Source organism: Anguilla anguilla, chromosome 4 (assembly GCF_013347855.1).
Source record: "Anguilla anguilla isolate fAngAng1 chromosome 4, fAngAng1.pri, whole genome shotgun sequence".
NCBI lineage: Eukaryota > Metazoa > Chordata > Actinopteri > Anguilliformes > Anguillidae > Anguilla > Anguilla anguilla.
This window is the reverse complement of record NC_049204.1, coordinates 23,360,338-23,383,202: the sequence shown is the minus strand read 5'-3', so window position 1 is coordinate 23,383,202 and position 22,865 is coordinate 23,360,338. Positions and strand designations below refer to the sequence as shown.

The window sequence follows — 22,865 nt, the reverse complement described above, 5'->3', positions numbered from 1 at the left end:
TACGGTTAACAGTTCATCTTTCCCACTGAGGGCAGGGTCTAGTCACAAAGCTGTAAGTCATCCTTCATAGACAATTCTGTTCTCTGGGCTCTACAGCTCTTTCCAAAACACACATAAATGGGTCAGAATGCATCATCATAACTGTCACCAGAATAATTGGAGAATATTTTAATGAATCACAGCAACTCAGACACCACCTCAGGTGGTCAGGAACAAACTTGGGCATCACCAAACTGTTCCATGTGGTTTCAGTAATAGTAGAGCTTTATATGCACAGGTGTTACAGCTTTGTCTAAATGGCCAAAGAACCACAATACAATTGTGTTTTCTCAGACCTTTAAAAACAATGAAGGTCTTCAATATTATTATTTTTTGTCATGATCGCAGATATTTGAACCATATTGGCAGAACTGGGCTCCAAATCAGGGACTTTTAAAGCTTATAAACGTGTTTAATGTTGGTTTTGTTTTTAATTATTTGCCTTTTTGTGTATTCAGTTTTTCCTTGCTGTTTTAGGACATTTAACTAGGAATGCATGTTTTCATAACTTTGCTGCCACACTGTTGTAACATTATAGAATTGATCTACTACCTATGAAAAAATCCTAGGTAAATGATAAAAAATGAATTATCTGTAAAAAAAAAAAAAAAAAGAGAAGGAAAAAGGAAAAACATAACATAAAGCCATCCCAAAGGTTAGCTCCATCACCATTTGCATTGAAACATGCAAGGGGCGGGGTTTGTTTCTCAGTTCTCTCTCTCTCTCTCAAAAAATCAAAAGCAAAACAAAACAAAATAAAAACAAAAACGATAAAACCGCCCATCTACAGTGGGTGTGGCCTAAACCTCCCATCTACAGTGGGTGTGGCCTGCTGTCCTCTTCCAACAGACTGAAAGGCATGCCGAAGGAGAACATTCAGTTCTCTGGAGAGCGTATGAGGACCTTTGGAGGCTCTGATGTATCATGAGGGAGAGAATTTGAGAGAGCAATTCACTTTTGTAAAATTTTGAAGTTTTTGATTTTTACTTTTTTTTAATACATATGTGCAACGACAACAATGTATTGCATGTTACTTGGGAGAGGTAAAAAAAAAAAATGTTTGTTCAGACGCTGACAAATTTGACATCAAGCTTTCTTTCTTTTAAAAATTGGTAGAGGAATGTATTTGAGGAAGGAATGCAATATTTGCCTTTTTTCACCAGCCCCAGCATACAAAAATGCTATACCAACATTACCAAGGGCTGAGACTATGGCAGTTTCAAACCATTAATGCATCTTTCTGCATGGGCCTGATGCATTAAAGGAAAAAAGTATGGTCCTGTGTCGCAATGGAAAGTTGCACCCTTGCCACGGTTTTCCAAGTTCTCTCTTAAAACACTTACATGCACATGCATATCATGGGAGTGTGTTTCTGCCATTCTCATCAGCGTATTTAATCCATTATATTTGATATAGGTACAAAGGAGATATGAACCAATTCCCAGAAATTATTTGTCTGGATATTTTGCTCCAGATTTGTAAATTCTCAAAAATCTTTTGGCTATTTAACTATTGATGGGCTAACACAATTAGTTATATCCACCCACTGGTGCATTGGTCCTTAGCCCTCTGGATATTTCCTCTGAACAATGCAACGTATTCTACATTAATTAAATGGCACTGTAAATTACATGCCAATCATTTATCATATGAAAAGCTGTTTGCACCAATTTTCCATATACATACATTTGGAAATTTGTATGAAAGGTTTAAGTCAGCATCACTGCATATATTTTTCCGTTTTACAATTGGTCACATCTTAGGAATGCCCCATTCTCCAGCTTCCCTTCCACATTTATTGCACTCTGAGACTGGAATTGATTTCAGAGCTTCCAAAGGCCCTCTCTGCTGGCAGCTAGGCTAAAGGGAAACCTGTGATACTGGTCACGTGAGGGAGGAAGTCCGCCTGCCGGGTCTCCTTTCCTGGCTTCTGAGCAGGGTTCTCCATGGCCGGCCTCCACCTCGGCACACCCCTCCGAGGCACCGCCCTAGCAGAGCACTGGCCTCCACTAGTAGCGGTTTTCATTTCCGTCTTGCTTAAGGATATTCTCCGGTGTGATAGCCAGCTTCACCCCAGCACCCTGAACTCAGTCAGTAACTATACAAGGGCTTTACAAAAAAGCTAACTTCAACAGCCATACAATGGCTAAACATAAACCATATCTCTACCGTTTTTTAATTTATTTTATTTTTTTCAATTCTTTACTTTTGTCTGTGTTAAATTTTCGGTCTCTCTTTAGTCGATTGAGTCAGTCTGCGCTGGAGCCTCAGCGGTGTTAAGTTTTGGATGGCAGAGGTGTGTGGGGGGGTGGGGGGGAGTGGGGGGGGGGCTAGCCGCTGTCGGAGGAGGTGTGTGGCGCGGTGGAGGGCGAGCGGCGCCGTCGAGTTGGCGTCCAGGACCGCTCCGAGCCCAGCGACGCGGGCCGGAAGCGGTGCGCAAAGCCGTCCAGGAAGTCCCGCTGCTGCTGCGTTATGGCTTGAGAGAGCAGGCCGGGCAGGGCCTGCAGGCTGCCAGTGATGGAGTCCAGCTTGTCCTCTAGAGTGCCAATTCGCTTGTCCAGCTCCTCGCTGCGCTCCTGCAGCTCAGACACCAGGTCATACATCACGTTCTGTGTCTGCGGAGAAGGCAGAGGGAAACTCAGGACACTCGACTCGCGTTCACCTCATCAGGAGGACTCCACTAGCCCAAAGTGCCCTGGGAAACGGGAGGGCGAGGGGAAATCCTGCCCCCATGACAAAACATTATGTGCAAAGGGCTTAAAATGAGAGTGCAGCCTCTACATTTCTATCAAAAAATACATTTACGTGATGATCTTCAGCCCTGGAGTATGGATATATTGGCACTGTTTTATCATTCTGCCTTTGTTTCATTGCCAAACAGGAAGAGAGATTCTGAAAAACTAAGAAAACATTACTTGAGAGCCAAGCAGCAAAATCAAAAATGGGTACATCAAAAAATAAAGTTTCCATCAAGAGGACCCATGAATACTGTGTTCTCCCTAAGCTGTTAATCTGCAATTTACTGCAGCAAATGCAACTTCTTTCCCTTAGGTTCTCTGTACATTTCTCCAAGGACACTTCACTGATGCATTCAAAAGTGTCTGAGTGCTTTTTTATGGACTTGTTGCATTTCCTCTTATTGGAAAGATATAACTACAATATTAAGTGCCATTTAATCCTGCCCAAAAAGTATAAATGCTCTCTATTAGTCTTCCGTCTGGCTTCACAAATAATTTCATACAGTATTTCAGGTAATTTAAAATGAACTGAAAGTCTGAATTTCAAGCAACTTTAGTGGTTAGTGTAGAATATTTATTAATATCTTCCAACTGAACAGTGGCATGTACAGAATATAAAGAAAAAAACATACTAATAAAAAAAATCATTTGTTCATTTAAATTATAATCTATAGTATTCAGAAATACAAAAATGTTTTAAAAAATCTTTAAAACAATCTACATTTTTTCTACAAATGACTTCTGATGAGGAGATACAGAATGTTCTTTTTATTTCATGGTCACATGGTCAGAGCTGACAGTTCACATGATGGTCAATTCATTGGTCAGAGTTGTTGAATAACGCATAGAACAGAATTCTAAATATGTTTATATAATGCAATAATGTCATGTACCAGTGTAATTAGTAAACCATATTATGATTTATACGTACCTTGGCCAAGTCCACTAGGGTGTTAGCCTGGTCATTGAGTTTCCTTTGCTCCATTTTCACACTGCGTAGTCTGCGGAAAGGACAGGGGAGGGGGGAGAGGGGTTGGGCGGGCGGGCGGGTGGGTGGGCGGATGTGGGGTGGGACGGAAGGACGGAGAGCAGCAGACAGCAGTCAGGAGAGCGCACAGACAGATTCCGAGTGGAGAGCAGTCCACATGCAAACGTTTCCAGCTCACACTGCCATACCAAACATGCACACCAAATCGGCCACGAGGCAAAAAACAAAAAAAGAAATAAATAACGGAATGAAGAAATACAACCCATCAGAGCATTCAAACATCTCACTGCTCTCTCCATCTGCTCCCACGCCCACGCAGCCCTTCTCTCTGGCGAGCTGCCAGTGTGCCACGTCAGGCAAGCCACTGCGCTCCACGCGGCTCACTCAGGGTGGGGGCAGAGGAGGTGCGATGGGGGAAGCACAGGTGAGGGATGACTGGGTGGGTACGTGGGCGCGGTGTGGTGGAGCTGACGGGAGGGTGGCAGTGAGATGGGACTGGGGGAGCCTGACTTGAGAAAAATGATAAAACTTTCTGTTTATTCTCCAACTACGTGTCTCTGTTCTGAATATGTGAAACCAGATACAATCTTGCGTGTTTGGTCAAGTTCTGTTCATCAGCAATCCAGTGCACATGTTGAAATGAAGATAAAAAATGATGACGCCACAATTAAAAAGAAATGTGCAATGTTATTTTCTCAGAAGAAATAAAATACAAATGACAGCACTTACTGAGCTTGTACAGTGACTTGTTCACAATTCTTATTTGTTGTCAGCAAGTGGTTCGGAGAAACGTTTCCAAGATTGCTTTCACATCTAGTTCCCCTGCGTAAATGCTAATCAGAGTAAGCTTGCAAAGGGCCTTTATTCATTTTTTATTCATTTGATTTCAGTCATTCACTCATGGAATTTTTTTTTTTTTTTTTTTGTCCATTAAATAAAGCATGCAAGGAAATCGGTCTCAGAATGTGGTCAATCTATTGGAGCTGTAGCTGGGGAATATAATCACGGAAAATAATTTAGGTGTAATGGTGCCTATCTTTCTTCTGTCGATTGGGATCTACCAACAAATCACGAATGGAGAGATACAGTGGATGAACTGTGTGGTGAGCGTATTTATTCTGAATGGTATTTCGGTTTAAACTACACTGTGGCTGGATTTAAATACAGCAGATCTCAATGCACTTTGCGCAGTAAAACTGGTCAAGTGTGTTTTTTTTTTAACCCTCTGTGGCTCAAAGCAAGCCTCCCTCCGGTTGAAACAGACTTAACTGTAGAGACAAACAGATTCTGATGTGAAGCAGTCCTCTCACTTGAATCAAGTGAAAAACCTTGAAGGGTCTGCTTGTTTTTCAGAAGCATTCTGTAGAGGCTGCAGTGCAGTGCAGTCAAGGCCAACACTCACAGAAGAGCCTTCAGGCTGTGTGCATAAAAGTTTAGAAGATTTGCCATTTAATATTTGTGACTCAGTCACTGATAGATAACAAGGCATCCATTTTAGCACACAACAGAATGCTAGCTACCATATTTAGATCTGAAAGTACATCACTCACTGCCATAATGTACAGTATGTATTCAGCTACAGTAGCTAGCTGAGTTTTGTTAGGGTGTTGATGAACTGCTGATACACCCTTGTGTGTGCTTTGTATTTGTCTTTCATATTCAGACACCAGTTTCCAGGGAAACTGGCATACCATTAATTTTGACACATTATCCATCAGTACAGCAGTACACCAGCTAAAGAATAAGCACTTTGGAGGACAAAACATGGGAATCAAAGAAATATGACAATAGCCTACATGTAGGTCTTCACAGACCACCAATTATTGAGAAAATCATCCCTCTCTACATGTGATGCGGCTAACACTTGCTAAAGTAGCAAAACATTTTGGACAGTTTGGGAAAAAGTATAACAACTGCATATTTTGAAAAATTATTCACATACAATGTAAATAAACTGGGCTGCATTAAGAATGCAACCGTTCTCTTTTGTTTATGATGAATTAATTCAGTGCTGCCCATATGTGTATATGTGCCCATATATTTGTTCTCTCAATTCATGCGATACCAGTTTTCCTGCCATAAATCCTGGTGGGCATTTTGCATACAAGTAAAATTAAAAAAGTACAGTATAATATAGTAATGTAGTAAAAATATGGCCATTGAGGTAAACAACTCTGTGAAATTGGGGTAGATATGCATAAAACTTTTTTCCCAGTTTTACATACACAAAAAAGTACTGAAAATTTAACAGACAGAAAATGCAGTTTGTATGGTTGTCAGATTAATATACTCCAAGGAGGCCCATTAGATTAATTATTCAAGAGCACAGCCATGATAAATGGACAAAACATGAAGGACAAATTAAAAGATGCTTACACTAGGGGTTTTCCACACACACACGCACATGCACATGCGCGCGCACGCACACACACACACACACAAAATAAAATCAATGAAGGCATTTAGCTTAATGTACTAATCGTGTATACACCATCCCGGTTAGAGCCGCAGACTGGGCATGTGCTTGATGTGTCCAGCTCCTCGGTTAAAGTGGGCTGTCTAACCTTGGATGCTCTACCCACAGTTTGTCATCTTAAGTAAAGTTTGTCTGATGTTCAGAAATTATGTTGAAAATTATCTTTATACTTTATACAAAAACTGAAAATGCCTATCCCAGTAGTACTATTTTAACTGTGCAACTCTGGTGAACACCAATTGGTCATTTATGATGATAGGTATTAGCGCAATCACAGGGGGTACAAGTCATGGGGTTGTTGCAGCCAGATACACATACTATATGTGCCAGGCAACCACTCTGGGAATGGCAAAGGCAAACAAAGAAGGGCAGAACTACAAGTATGCCTCAAAATATAAAACCAAATATCAGTAAGTCACTGACAAGCTGAAGGATTTTAGGGATCATTGCATTTTAAATGATTCAAAAAAAAAAAAAAAAAAGAACGATTAGTTCCCAGAGTGAATAACTTCTATACCCATGGAAATGCCATGAGAAAATGCTTAATGTACAAATGTGAGACCTTATAATTGCACTCTCTGTAAAGAGGGCTGAACACTATTTATACATAGGAAGTTGTGGGCACCGTACACCTCTTACTGGTGCTGATAAAAAAGTGCACAAGGTCGTTCTCCCCCCCCCCCCCACAAAAAAAAAACCAAGATGAAATGATAAAGAGCCGCTAAACTCGACATGCTCTACACCTGGGCGTGGTTTCCTTGGTGACGCTTAAAAACAGGATGAGGGCAATTAGCATTTACCCCGATTTCAATGCCTATTGAAGTGGATGTGGAAATTCTTCTGAGGAACCACTCAGGCCACAGGAGGGTTTGTTTTTCTCCTCACGGCCGGCTGATTAGCCAGAGCACAAAACCCGGAAAGGGACGCCGCCAGCGAGAAAGGGCAGGGGGAGGGGAGGCGGGAGAACACGGAGGCCACTTCAGTACGACTCCATTGTTTCTCTCCAGCGTGAGGTCAGGCCTTCCTGATTGTGGCCTTTAACACTGGGAACAAAGCCGTGCTACTGAAAGCCTTTGCCCAGGCCATTATCCATGTTGTGTGGCAGCACACGCAAATGTTACGGATTCAGGCAAAAGATGTTTAATTACTGGCAAGGCAGCTCTACACTAGCTGCACTGCAGGACTACCCCTTTCACGTCTTTGAGACGTGGGCGCCCAATACTGTACACTGATAGTTTACATAACAAAGAACCCAGCCAACACAAAATGTACTCACAATGCTACTGGAATGTTTTGTCAGAATTATAACATTGGCACTACATTGCAACAACGTTGTGAGAACATTTTGTGTTAGGTAGCGAGCAACAATCCTCTGTGACTTACAGGTAGCAAAGAAAAGTGTTTGGGTTTTTTCCTTTTCTGCTTACATGTGGCTATGAAGATAATTCAGTAAAAACAATAAGAAAAGTATACTACCATAATTTTTACCCCTCATTTTATCCAAATTTGGAACCCCCAATAATGTTTTTGTATTCATTTTATTTATTTCTCCTTTATTTAACCAGGGTAGGCACACTGAGATTGACATCTCTTTTGCATGTGAGCCCTGGAGCCTGCAAGTCTTTGGACTGCAGGGGGAAACTGGACTACCCAGCGAAAAGCCACGTGAACATGGGGAGAACAAACTCTGCGAGGACCTAACCGGCCGGGACTCGAACCCGGAACATTCTTAAACAGTGCTGGCTCGTCACACCGCTGTACAGTCAGCCAATGCCTGCCAGCCGCCTCTTCTTTTCTCAGCGCAGTTGGGCTGTGCTGTCTTTTCTTTGGAGGAGTGCTGTGCACTGTGCACAGTTAGCAGGCAGAGCCCAGGCAGATGATTGACAGTCATGCTGAAACCCCTCTCTCCTGGGGTGATGCAGCTACCAGTTATAAGCCAGTTTGCACAGGGCTGTGGTTCACTATGCCCACATCGAAAAGGCTTTAGGAGGGTAAACCACAGGGCTAAGAATAATGCATAAACAGCACACCAGCAATTTGACTGTAAAAGCCCTTCAGTGGTCAAATCAATTGACTCACTTTATTATTAATATGCTGTCAATGTGTTGTACGTTAAACTGTCCTTTGGAATCCCTAGAGCAAAGTCATTCCCAACAGCACCCTCTCCTTTTTCCCAGGAATAATTTACAAAGGAGGTATCTGTGAGCACCTTAGTGGAAATGAATTTGTCACAGTACAAGAAAAGCCAACAGACAGAACCCCCAAATGGTTTCCAGTCTGATGAATCTGAATGGAATTTTTGAAGACATTTAAATGTAACTTCATTACAGCGGTCAGGGAACACTCTTCCCTGGATTCACCAGCTCTTCTTTCTTCCTTCCTCTCTTTCTAGTCCATTGCCCTCTCCATTGATTAAACGGTTTTACTATAGCTGTAATCTTGAAAGCATTTTGAACGCTTGAACAGACTGGAATATTGTCAGAACTTGTTTTATAATCATTGAATTTAATTGTTGCTGTCAAGCTAACAACAGTACCGCGGTTCTTACTGAAAATATTCTTTGTTGCAAAGAAATTTGGCGCAAATGTCAAAGTAAGTCTAGAGGCCCACAGGATAAGTTAATGCTGGGCAATAGTTTTCACATGTGCCCCTTTTTCAGAATGAAAGCTATAGAAAGTTAATACAGAGTGTTTGTGCTAAGATGATGATGAAGATGAAGATGCTCTCATGCTGTGATCCTATTTTTACACAATCTGATCTTAAATGCGCAGGATAGATAGTGTTCTCTGCCACTGGATCTGTGCCCCGGAGCACCATGTCATTCCACTAAAAACAGCACTTGAAAATGGACAGAGGAGGGGTGGGAAGGAGACACAAACAGATCCTCTTCCTGACCCTCCATCTGCATTTTGCCCTAATAGCCCAGGACAGATTGGACTTTGATCCTGCCACATGTTAACTGGCACCTCATGCTCTCTCTTCCGCGTTCCAGACGACTGCTGCTTCGCTCAACACACTGCAATCACCCTCTGTGCCCACAGAGCCAGTCCTGACTGAAGTGTACATTCCAGTCTGAGAGAAGCTTTAGTCCCGGGTAGGACCACGTCACTTTCCAAGCATCAGTCACCCACTCAACATCATTAATCCCAACCTGAGCAACAGCAGAGGATCATAAAAAAAGGAAAAAAAACACGCTAGGTAAAAACACAAGCACAAAATTAAGAGAGATGTGGTACACATGACCAAAAAGGATTTTTAAAGAAAACAAAGTCGATGGCACCGTTTGATTGCGGCAATGTTGCAGAGCAGGGACGAGCATGCAGTAAACTGAGATCAGCTCTGCATGGCCAAGATGAAACGAGCTGATGCTCACTGGAGTGTGGCACCATGCCAGTGCAATTAAGAGAGAGCACATTTCTCCGCATCCATGAAGTATGCAATTACCATGCAGTAGTGTGATCGTAATACAGTGCCTCAAATTAAAACCCCTTCCCCCTACATCATTTACTGGATAATTACCCAAAAATAAGAGTATATTCCAAATGTAATTGCCCAGCCAAACACCCCCAAACCTCATTCTCCCACTGTACCATGCCTCAATGGAAGCTGTATGAGTACACAACCCAAATTCCCTCCTCCCTCCCCATCCCATCCCTTGGCCCTCCACAGTGGTTTTCACAATGAGCTCCCAAAATTCCTTGCCGGATTTGGGAGGGCTGGAACCGGTCAGCATCTTTTAAAAAAAAAGCCAGATCTCCATAGCAGCTTGCATCTAATCCAGGCCTACGCAGGTGTGTGCTGGGTCCAACAGACAGAGTGCGTAGTATTAAGGCTGCGCCTGGACTGGAACGCTGCAGCATGACTCTACTGTACTTTTCAGGTGTGGGAGAGCATTTAATGAAATTTACGATTGTGTGCATTAGGTTAGGAATTTTTATGCAGCTCAATAAAACTGCAGTCCAAATGCATTAAATATAAATTGATGTGCTCAGCAGAACATCTAATTCTCACAGTCATGATGTAAGCGAAATGGCTTGTAAGGGCCTCCAATGTGAGAGAAGGCTAAGAATCAAGCAGGGACACACAGTGAATTAAGAAACTGGGCCCTTCAACACGGTGATCGAATATGCCTGTTATATGGTTGACTGAAGGCTGTTTACGGTATAGATTTTGCCATCGTGAAAAGTATATCAATTGAGGCATGAACTGGGCTGAGGTTTTCTGATAGATTTTCATTTGAAAGCAGCAGTAGTCAAGGGGCAAGGGTGGGGCTGTCAATACAAGTTAGTATGGAGATCTGGACTAGTTTGTTGATGAATGGATTCTGGGCAAGCTGACGCATTTGAAGCTCAAAAGATGCTGTTTCATTTTTTTCCTTCAGGCACCCTGCTACCATCACATGAGTTTGCACCCTTTGGTTATTTTTTCACTCCATTCAGAGAATGGAAAGAAAAAAAATGAAAAGAGAGACAAATATCCAGATCAGCATCCAGCTTCAAACCTCATGCATGTCAATCATGTCCGGATAACATTGACAAAAGATAAAAAGTAAAGGACAAGAGGAGGGAGGGGAAGAACAGAGAAGACGCAACTTACTTCTGAGCTCTGCAGTGATCGAGCAAAACAAAGACAGAACACAGTACAAGTTTAAAAACCCACAACAACACAAAAAACAGGTCAACCATTACACCTCTCACTGCACGGTGAAAGATTTGGGGATTGGGGCAAGGTTAACTCATTCAAATTTAAATGGAGTTTTTTTTCTCTGAAGAATTGAGTAAAACCAAAAATAATAATTTATTTTAGCAAATTTATAATCTAGGTAAATGCATCGTAACAGAAGCCATGAAAGGGAGTGTTCTTGTATCTTCTTAGAGTTTCTTCTTAGAATCTGTTTTGTTGAAGACTAACGTTCTTTCATGAGCAGGCTGTTCAGTTGAATTTCCTGCTTGACTGTGATGGCTAGAAGAACAAAATTACAGGTGTGGCATAGCTTCAAGCCTGCACAGCACTCGTATGGTAATTCCCTCCACTAAGTTCCCTGATTGCACAGACTTGAGGGGGAGAAGTCAGCCACAACCGCACAGGAGCAATAACAGGCAAGGCCAAAAATTTAACAGCACAGAACAAGGGCAGGAGCCAGAGATGAACTCTACAATACCTCTTGAGATAGCTCACAGCATTGTGCGTGGCTGAGTGATATATTTCAAATTCAAAAATGGGCCAAGTTAATGACAAAGCCAAACACACATCTCCCTGTGCCCTGCCACCAGATACTCATCTTACATTTAAAAGGATACGATCGTGCTGCTCCACGAATAAGTGTACACTGCACCAATAATAATATGAACAGGGTGGTGAAATTCGCAACAGTGCTCAGCATTATTAAAGGAGCTGCAGTACAGGAGGCTGTTTGCTCATGCTACGGTACGGCAACATCGTGACTGTGTCCACGCCTCGGCCCACTCTACTTACTGGTGAATGGCCTGCAGAAACTTGCGCTGGTGTTTGCGCACCCGAGCGTGGTCGATCTTCTTCACCAACTTGGTGTGTTTGTAGATGAGCCATGTTTCCCTGAGTACATTAGCAGCCGTGTTTTTGACCTGTGGCAGAGAGAGGAAACGCACATTCACAGTCCGACCCATTTATACCATTTACAGTAACTGAGACAATGATACCAGAACGTGAAACTGAAATGGCAAGCCTAATGAAAAAGTATTGTTTCAAGAAAAAAACTTGTCACGGTATCATGTTTGTTTAAAAATGTCAGTATTATAGTTGACAGAGTGTATACACTGGTTTCTCTGCTGCAACCTGGAAATGCTGCAAAGACAACCTGGTCTCATTCCAAACTCGTCAAATATCGAGGCTTGGAAAGAAGCCCTCGGCGTCACTATACGACGCAGAAGGAGTCCATTGGCGTCACTTCTGGACATCCTAAGTATTCCAGACTTCAGTAGAAACCCTCAGAGTCTCTTTGTTGATGCTAAGGGTAAACATGTTATATTGATGTGACACCAAAGGACTCCTTCTGCATTGTATAGTGACGCCAAGGGCCTGTGCCTAAGCCTCAATATATGAAGAGTAGGAAATGAGATCACGTTGGCAAAAGAGCCTCCTTCATAAATGGCTTTCACTCACTCGTTTGCAGAGTTGCGTGTCCATCATAAAGTTGTGAACATGTTTCTCGGCCTTGGTCAACTCCAACTTCCTGGCAACCACGGCAACCACCAGGGCAGTGCAGCCCGCCCCCTAGGAGGAGAGACGGGAATATCAGTAGTTCTCTTAGCCAGGTTATTTATCTAGTGTCTCCTTAGCTGATTAGTCTGTATTTTTAATCAGTTTAATCATTTACTACACAATATTTTTCAACATGGAAACCCTCGACTAGTCCTACAGACTGTTATAAACTGAAAATAAGATGGTTCACATCAGTGCCAGTTGCTTCTCCTATTATCTATTTTACTCCATACTGCATAAATCTTACACATCTAGAAACACAAACTGTTGCACCTGAAAAACAGACCTACAGTACACATGGACATCTGTACCATTGTCTGGTAAAGTTTCAGGGAAGTAAAATTTATTAATATAAACCAATAACAATAGAAGCTCATTGATTGCACACTGTAATAACACAATCATGACGCATCATTATCTGTGCTTTCGACACATTATGTTACCCTGACTCTCGTTCTCATTCACTTAACTGGCATTAATGCATACGCAAGTGCAAAGATCAGTAATTCCTGATTGGGGGAGAGTACAGACCCAAGGAAGACAGCAAGTGCAAGATGGGCAGACTCGATTGTCAACTTGTCAACTACCCTATTGATCATTAAACTAAGTTATATAAACAAGAACAAAACTACACTAATGAGCATTAAATTGCACACACAAAAAAAAACAACAAGAGCAAAGAACCACAGGCTTTGATAAAAAAAAAGAGCTACATGCATCATTGCAGAACACCTCCAAAAGGGTGATAGCTGAGCTCCGGGTATTACTTTTCTTGTGCATTGTCGACAGCCTCCTTCTCCCTGCTAACCCCCTCTCTTGTGATTGCCTCTGAGTGCCCTGTGAGGGTTGTCACGGTCCCCCTCCTGCTCCTGCTACCTTCCCTGCCTCACCCTGCATGCCATCTGGATACATCCCCTCAATAATTAATCCGCTCCTTCTATATCTGATTTTGCAACAAGAGGGCAAGAGGCAGCCTGCCTTTAGATCAATTTACATGGACAAACTTCCCAAAACAATAACACCAAATCATTTTGTTCTTATTGATCTATTGCCAGATTATACATTATTTTAAAGCCCTCTTTATACTGGTACAATAAAGTTAAACATGTTAATAAATACATTGCTACCAATGAAATATGCATTTATAAGCAAGTCAACTTTGAGCAGGCAGTAAGCTATTAATTAGTGGTAAATACATAATAAAAAACATATTCCTGATATGTTGGGTAGATCTGTTGTTTTGACTTAAAGCTTTGAGCATTGATGTTTATGGTTAAATAAAATGTAGGCATTTGTAGATCAATGGTGCTAATTAACAGTTTGTTCATTGTTAACAGGTATGAATATGCTTAGGTTTGCTACAAGTGTAAACATCCCTTCAAAACTGCGTCCAACTGATTTTTCAAAAGAATTTAAAAAAATGTTTTAGACAGTGGAACTTTTCACAATTACTTTGCAGGTTTATTATTTGTTTGAGCAACTTTTGAAAGTAGGCAATTTCATTTTACTATGCTTTCAGACATATAGCTGCATTCTCACAAAAATACTTTTCCATGTTTATCACACAAAAGGGCAAATGAGGAAAACATACCATGATTCCAGTTAGTAGACACACACCCTTTCCACAGTATGTATGAGGCACCATGTCTCCATAGCCAATTGAGAGGAAGGTTATAGAAATTAGCCACATAGCTCCCAGGAAGTTACTGGTGACTTCCTGTTTGTCATGATACCTGAGTAAATGAAAAGAGAGAAAGAAAAAAACACCAAATTCAGGGAAGCACAGGATTATACGTACAAGGCCTGTCAAAAGACATGGGCCCACGTCACTGACCATGACTTCAGAAGACATGGTAGAGCAGGCGGAAGACAAATAAATACTTCATGTAATTCACTCAGGAAGCACCCAAAATTAATCACCATTACTTGAAAGTGGAAGGGTAAAAAGGTAACATCAGGAAAGTTTTATGAAATCTATAAAATTTTTTCATAAAGAAAGAAAGAAAGATAATTAATGCGATTTGAAGAGCACAGTTCTGGTTAGAAAAAATAGGTCTATGTAGAACTAAATAAAATCGAACTACTTTACAGAAAAATATACTTGTGACTTTTGTAAATGAGCTTCAATTCAGAAACCTTCTGATGTACAGCATGAAAATGCTGGGTAATATATAGATGGTTACTGTTTAATTAAATTGAAGAACTAAAATAAGTATTTGAATATAAACTGTCACCAGCAATGCGATATTACTCGAGAGACTATATAAGCATTCAGCCAGTAGCAGTGTGTTTTCCCCACTCAAGGCACTCTTACTTAATAACTAATGACTTTGTTCCTAATCAAGCAAAGCCAAAATACATTGATCCTTTTTTATGTAAAATCCAATTCAGGATCCCCAGATGGATATGCCATAATTCAGTGCTCTAAAATAGATTTTCAGAGACCTATTAATTTTTCAGTTCACATATAATGTTCTGTATGTTCCTTCAAACAGTAGAAGTGAACATGTATGCCTCAGTACGTCATTAGGTGAATGGTTAAACATCCCAGTTCTGACCATTCTTTGACACAACACTGGGCACAGTCATAAATGACGAATCATAATGACAATATTATAAGCTGTGGATAAGAAAGACACCCAGGGGATTCATTTCTATTTGTTGTAGAAAGAGTTGATAACCAAGAATTATGATCAGCAATAGGGGTTTTTTTTTTGCCTCCCAAACACATATGATTGCACAAACAGGGGTACAAAATGTCCAAAATACAACATGGTAAAACATATGGTAAATAATATCACAAGTTAATCTTTAGAATCAATAAAAAACACCCACTCTTAATAAAAATTCTAATCATGTGCTCTAATCATATTGAAAGGGCAAAATCACAATGTAATCACATTATAATCAAAATCTTTCCTACCTTGCACATTTCCTTTAAAAAGGAAATGAATAGAGGCACAAAACTATCAGTGGAAACTTACAGCTCATCTTGCCCTTGTTTTTTAAAGGAAAAACTCCAGTCAAACAGTACCCACAATGCACTCATTGGCAGGCTGTGCCAAAATCAATAGCTTGCATTAAGCCATGAAATTAAGCTAAGCACCCTATTTGCATAAGTAACTGTTTTCTTAAAGATCTTTGATAAAGAGAATATTTTTAGCAGGCATCTTTCCACAGAATGCAAGCTGGCATTGGAATCACTGGAGTCATATTCTTCATGTGCCTGGGGAAACTCAGATACCCTTTATCCATAAATTGATAATGAAAAATAAAATCTCTGACTAGAAAAATGGTGGGACCAACCCACCAAACAAGCTCTTTAAATAAATGGATCACAAACTTACCATAACGGCTCACATGTCCTTCATCTATTACTATGCAAAAACCAAGGTTGTATTGCTTACTCTACGTTTCGATAGATAGAGTTGCTTTTTAATTTAGCTGCTGTTCAGAACCATGAAAAGATAATCCTCATGTTATTCAGACAATTTAAACTGAACTGTCCAGTATCCAGTATCCAGAAAAAAACAGATCAGTACAATACTTGCATTCCAATGTATTGAAAGGTTAGAAACTAGCAGCTACAGTTTTCAGATGACACAATTAAAAAGAAAGAATAAGCCTAGCTGTGTGGCTTCACAGCAGTGAAGAAGTCCAACTGTGTGACTCTTGGGTGGCATGATCTTCACATGACCTCGCACCTAGTGTGACAAATGCAGATGGCATTTTGCCTAAGAGAATCGACAGCAAATGGGTTGGAAAAATATGCACTGAGAAAGAGGGAAAACAGAATGAAAAAGAAACGAGTAGCATTCATCATAATGTCTGTCTTCTGTTGTGTGCAAAATGGCCAAGAAACTGATGGCACCATGTTATAAGTTTATTTCCTCTGACTTACAGTATCTAGCCCTTGCAGAACAAACAAGAGGTACCAAATCCCACAGATTTGAATGATATTCATTAGGAAAGAATTCAATACAAATTATGGAACATTGGTCAGATCATTTTGTAAAGCATAGATCCATACAAATATAGGACCTGCTCCCATGACTGTTAATGATCAATCTGGGAGGAGCCAAGCACTCGGAAATAGAAATCATTGCAGTTTTTTTCATTTACGCCTTGGGGGTAGGCATAAGCAAAAGAAAATAAGGATCAGCTAAAAGTGGAATGAATGGTGCATTGTATATCAATGTTTACTTTGATGGAATCAAATTCAGATGGATTTCCCAATGACCTGGCTGACCACATTCAGATGACAGTGGCTTACCTTCTCACTTGGATGTAGTCAAGCAGAAAACTCATCCCTGAAGCAGTTGTTCTGCATTTGTGAACCAACCCCCAAAGTGTGATGTGTGTGGATCCCCTCCCAGATAGTTCATTGTCAACATTTTTCATGCCAACAGCACCTCAACCCTGTCTCCATTGATCACACTGACTCTTGTATTCTGCAATCATGCTGACAATCCTGAAGCAAAAACGTTTCTGAAACCATTGAGGATGGCTTGTCCAAAGTTTATCATGCAAAAAAGCAATATACAGTTTAACATGCCGGAAAAGTAAAATTTCCACATCCTACATGCTGATAAGTAATACAGTATATTGAGAGCAAGGAAGGAAAGTGCAAAAATCACAGGTCATCACTGACATTGAAGAAATTAGCCTATTTTAATTCAGTCACCATCGACCCATGGGCCTTCCCTTTCATCAGCATGGACATTGTTCCCGGGACACTGGCACTGAGCAGGTCTAACTGATTGCAGGGTCAATGAAACTAAATGACTGCAGTGTGGCTTTGCTGGGCTGGTTGTATTTGCAGTCCAATGGAGGAGGAGTCCTCACAGGACCCTTCTACCATTTTGTGTTTAAAGGCAGTGTGTACAGCGGATGCTTTACATTATGGTCACTACTCAAAATCCAGGTAATGAACACTTTTGTGTTAATCAATAGAAGTCATCTGGGATGGATTAACCCTTTGAAGAGTAGGGTTTTTGGAATGCTTTTTCAAAATTCTAAGTCAGTGTATGAGAATTCTATTGCTTCTAGTTAACAGTAGTGAGTGTCACATTTTGATTAGAATGAGCAGTTATGGACTTTCTTATAATATATTTGTACACCTTAAAGGGTTAAATGAGGATGTCTACTGAGCGGGTAAGTGCAACAGTTCTACAGGAACACCACTGTGAATTTAATCTGTGCACAGTAAAATGCCCAGTGTTAATTCAATTCTAATAGAGTTTGAGTCTAATAGGGACCACATGTACACTATAAGAGTTTATTTAGCACTTAGCATTTTACTGTGTGCCCTTCCGATTTTGCTACTTTATTTCAGACTCAATGTGGTGGAGATAATGATAAGTAAGACCAATGTGTGTTATTTTTTAGAACAAGGCCCTCCATTAATACATCAATGAGATTTCAAAAGCATCTCACTGGATTGACAGCACAGGAGGCTCAGCCCCAATGACCCATTCATAGAAGTCCCTGTGGAAATGCCCTGTGGAAACGAGTGTGCGAGAAACATAATGTGGGGGGAAGATCACAGGCCTAAAACCACAGTTTTACACAGCGTTGGTTTTAGGTACAATCAAAAAATTACAGGATGCACTGAAATAGCATCAGTGAATGAGCGAAGGGGAGTTCAGAGTGCCTGCATGGTTGAGGAAGTCAGTCCCTCAGTGGGCTGATTCAAAGGCAAATTGACTGTGCTATCAGTGTTTAAAGTGCAAGGGTATTCGTTAAAAACTGACTGTTCAATGCTCACAGGGCAAAACCGATCCAATTATGTCATCAAAGTGTGTGGCACTGGGGATTTGGTAACTGCATATCAGCAGATCACATGCATGTACTCTAAAATGGCCTCACACAAAGTTAGTTTACAATGATCACTCACATCTGCTCAGATGGGGTATAGTCTGCAGAGTTAATTTGTACTTATGACCAGATTCAACTGATCGCCTGAATTTTATAGGCAGGTTTGAGGCCAACAGCTTCACTGAATGTGCAAAAAATGTACTTGGTTTAAATGTAACCTTACACTGGTCATACATGATTGTTAATTTCCCACTTTGCAACTTTTGTACGTTTCCAAGGCATTAACACAAGGAAGAAGAGTTTATGAACAGGACATATTCCTAATTTATTGAAACCACCTGTGAAAAATTACTATAGACTGAAAAAGTAGGAGGATCGAGTCATTTTTAAGATGGAGAAGATTTTTAAAAGATTAGAGACTGTTTAAGGAAATGGGAAGAAAAATTTATATTTGTGGGAAAAATGTTTGAGGAAGGGCATACACCCATACACTATTTAGGAATGTTTTTATGTTGATACTCTACGAGTCGTAAAACAGAAAGACATATGCAGTGGATTCATGTTAATAACTATGTGCCCTGGCATGAATTCATTAGTGGCTGTGTTAGATGGCCACAAAGACTGGGCTTGTGCATATTCTGTAGGTTTGTTCGCAGACAAAATTTGGTCACATAAATTAATGGCAGAAACCTGAAATATAAAATAAATATCGGAGATCAGGACACCACTTATCAGGGCCATGAGACTTTAACTTTAGCGTTCATGTTACACTAATTATTCCTGCAGTATTTAGATTTTCCCCCCACTCTCCTTCTCAGATGAAAAATAAATAATCCAGTTCTGAGCCATAAAAAGTGGCAAGATCTGGTAAGGGCGGAAACATGTCCTTGCTGCTGGCTGAACCGTCAGTAATATTGGCAATTATCTAAAGGATCATAAGTTCCACTCAATCAGCTCTTTTCATCAGCATCTTCCGTCTGTAGCTTATACAGTGGAACATTCTCAATTGCAAAGAGCTTCATGGCCCCAGTAATTACAGCTATCAAGGAGGAGCACTTTTCAGTTAAGTGCCCTTGTTTTCAAGTCACATGATATTGTCAGTAACTCGTCACTTGTAACCCAGCCAGGGAGTCATTATCTCAACCGCGAAAGCACAGGGTCAGACCGTGCCATGTGCAAGTTATTTACGATTGAGAATATCGAAGATATCTGAACAAAAATACTAGTGATCAGCTAATGAATGCATGAATCACAGTGTGATTTTGTGTGTTGAAGTTACATCTGAGCACTTAACCCCTAATGTGTAGAAACCTTAAATCCTACTGTCCTACGGTGAATAACGGACCTTTCCACTTAATGCTTCCACTTAAAAGCTCTCAATATACTGTGACTGTGCACTGGCATGAAATGGAACAGAGCTGGCACCACCTTCAACTTACAACAAGACTAGGGGATTTGTAAACGAGACTCTCCAATTCTCTGCATACTTCCCAGTATTTGTTTATTGAGATTTTAGACAGCTTTGGAAAGTGCCCTGACATCACTAGGCTTGTGTCTGTCTGTCTGTCTCTCTGTCTTCACAGAAATGCAATAAGGTGATTATTGTTACTGCGTGCCTGTCTTCAACAACTCTATCTGAGAGCCCAAGGACGATAAGACAAATCTCAGTTGACCCAATTATTAAGCCTCCTCAGTGTGTTGCTGGGATATGCCTCTCCTCTCAGGATACTTAACCGATAAGATCACCTGTTGTTCTCCATTATGAAGAAACAATATGTATGTACACACCTTTGAGGTAGTGTGCTAGAAATAGGCGGTGGGTGTAACCTCATTTGCCTGATAAGCAGGGTGTGGCTGCACCAGTCATATGTAGTTTTAATGCTCAAAGGAATGTATAACCCAATGACAAAAATGCTTGGGATTTATGCTGTGAAAAAAAGCTGAAAACTAACACAAAACTGGAAGAATCACACCCAGGATTCTACTCCTTACTAAGGCTCCAAACCCAGCCCATTCCCCCAAGCAGACCACTGCACTTTGCACTTTCAACTCTGACTCCCCCATAAAAGTGTAAGAGTGACTGACAGAGCATAGGTACTGTTTTAACACTGACACAACACACTGTCATGGATTTGTTGAAGACAAGAAATCATAAATATACAATTAAACATCAAGACCTAAGTAGCTCGGCCACGTAATCATGATTCCACGTTCAACTTTAATTATTACAACACAGCTTTAAAGACAGTGGATGGCACATATATTCACAGACAATAAAGCAAGCCTGGGCCTTGCAATAAATTCCAAGTTGATTTTTCTTGAAAGCAACTTCAGGCAATTCAACTCAAATGATGTCAAGTAGTAATGCTAATAATGCTAAATTCAGCATTATTAAGTGTTCAAATGTCACATGCAAATAAGCCAATTGAACTGGAATTGTGAAATGACATGATAAGCAATTGAAGGAATTTTAGGCGTAAATTATTTGAGCAGGTGCATAGTCATGGTGACCAATAATACATCTGTTAAATACTGCTCTGGAATAAAAAGCTAAACTTCAAAACTCCATGTTAGAATGCAAGTTGCCCTCACACACAAAAACTGAAATCCCTGCACCATACTGTACTGAAATAAATCTTAATTTACCATTGCTTGCAAAATCTATAATGTATGCATGTGAAATTCAGAAGTCGTATTTATAGTTATAAGACAAATTAATCGGAAATACACATAAATGGAACCTCTAGAGGCCATATTGGATTATTTGTGTTGCAGGCTTTTCCAAAAACACTGTGCCTAGAGAAAAGGCTTTACTGTTATTGATAATTTAAAGGAGAATAACAACACAGAGACCATTTGTAGAAGGACATCAACAGACATAGAGCAACAAGATGAGGAAAAGGAAAAATCTGACATTAAAAATTTACTTTTATAGTTTAGAATAATATTGAATGGTGGTATTTGGACAAAATTGATAAAATTGGTTTAAAAAAATAGAGTGCTTCTCTAATCAGCTTCTCCTGTCCAATTTCAGTTTTGATCAATGGTGATCACAAACACATCCAAATTGCCCCTCAAAGGAAACAAAACACAGACACAACCAATAATTTTGAAACACCAAGCCTCCATCTATCTCATGAGTGCATGTGAAAGTGTGGCTGCATAGATTTGGGGCTCGCACAAGACAATACCCACAAGTTAATAACTTTTTACTTCAGACTAGCCTATGAATAAAGTAGCAAACACAGAGATAAGTGCCAGATATAAATACTACAATGTATAATGAATAGGACTAATGATAGTAATATACATAATAACAATGCTATTTATGCCAGGATAATTAAATTTTTAATTCTTCAGATTCTTTACTCAGAATCTGTTGCGTAACTGTTCAATTTTCCAAAATAAGGAAAGCTTAAAGCTCTGAGGCCAACTCCAAAACAAAATGCAGAATGGAAGTTGGACCTCGAGTGCACTGAGGTAAGGAAGGGAAGATTTATGATCCCATTTCATTACCTTTAAAAGCTTTAAAACGGCATTCTGATTCTAACATTTCAATGCTGTCCGTATCAATTTACTACCCCGTGCTGCGTTACGGATATGAGCCCATCTTTCTATCTTCCTTTACCTCTTCATCCCTCTTCCTCTATGTTCTCAGGGTCTCCTTTTGGAGAAACCCCTGAGAAACCCTTGCCCCGGATTAGGAGAACTAAAATATTCACAAGAACAGAAACAATCGGTTGGATTGAACAGCTGCAGATCACACATAATGTGAAACAGAAAAATCAATGGATTATGCCTGGTGCAGACAAAATGTCCTTCCCTGCTGAAAGGGATCCCTCACATGCTTAACCTACAGTGGACATTGCCATGGATGTGCCTTTAAAAAGAATCTGTCGTCTTGACAAGTCTTCCATTACCTTCAAGAGGAGGCTGAATTAATTCCTAACATTACTCTTCATATTACCTCCCAACATTTTTTGCATTGGTCCTTAAGGTTTCTCAACATTGGGACGGGAAGAGAACGACTGAACCTGGACGTTCAGCAGTTCTTGACCTTTCACTGTGTCAGGTAAATAAATTAGTATCTACGACACCTCATTTAAGTGTCAGGGCTTATCATATAACTAAGGCTTACAAGACCTATCCACAGAACTGTAAGGTAGATGTACAAAAAAAGCAATGGGAAACCTTTGCTCCGTGTCATGTGTATATAGGTATATGGTAGATACATCCAGTATATATGTATTTGAATCTGTACATAAATAATTTCATACCTGTTATACATAGCTATATTCATTTGGTGACATCTACACCGTTAGCAAACATCAGCCTCCACGGTTTCTTATTTTTTTTGAAGACTCATTAACTTGAGTGCTACGGAACAATGTTTTTACTTGCCTGTCGGACTGTAATTTAAGGGGGAAAATAACTGCTGCTTCTTGATCCACAAGCAGCACGAAGGGCTCCCTCCCAGCGGGACAGCTAGTGTGCTGACAGTGCACTAGGGGGAAGGGGGGGGGGTGTATTCCCAGAGCTGTTTTGCAGGACAAGGCGTACAATTTAG

General features: G+C 40.5%; 1 protein-coding gene across 5 annotated transcripts in view; it reads right to left on the bottom strand.

The window, feature by feature from the left end:
* Nucleotides 1–2,343: 2,343 nt before the first annotated feature.
* kcnn1b (potassium intermediate/small conductance calcium-activated channel, subfamily N, member 1b) overlaps nucleotides 2,344–22,865 on the bottom strand; it is a 69,772-nt gene continuing 49,250 nt past the window's right edge. For 3 of the 5 annotated variants that reach the window (XM_035415534.1, XM_035415535.1, XM_035415538.1), the window contains 6 exons: nucleotides 14,073–14,214; nucleotides 12,383–12,493; nucleotides 11,717–11,844; nucleotides 10,838–10,846; nucleotides 3,709–3,778; nucleotides 2,344–2,654 (listed from right to left, as the gene is read on the bottom strand). In XM_035415534.1, the coding sequence (XP_035271425.1) occupies nucleotides 2,370–2,654; nucleotides 3,709–3,778; nucleotides 10,838–10,846; nucleotides 11,717–11,844; nucleotides 12,383–12,493; nucleotides 14,073–14,214 (745 nt within the window). In that variant the 3' untranslated portion in view covers nucleotides 2,344–2,369. The remainder of the gene's footprint in view (nucleotides 2,655–3,708; nucleotides 3,779–10,837; nucleotides 10,847–11,716; nucleotides 11,845–12,382; nucleotides 12,494–14,072; nucleotides 14,215–22,865) is intronic. The other 2 variants (XM_035415536.1, XM_035415537.1) reach the window with 1 other exon arrangement.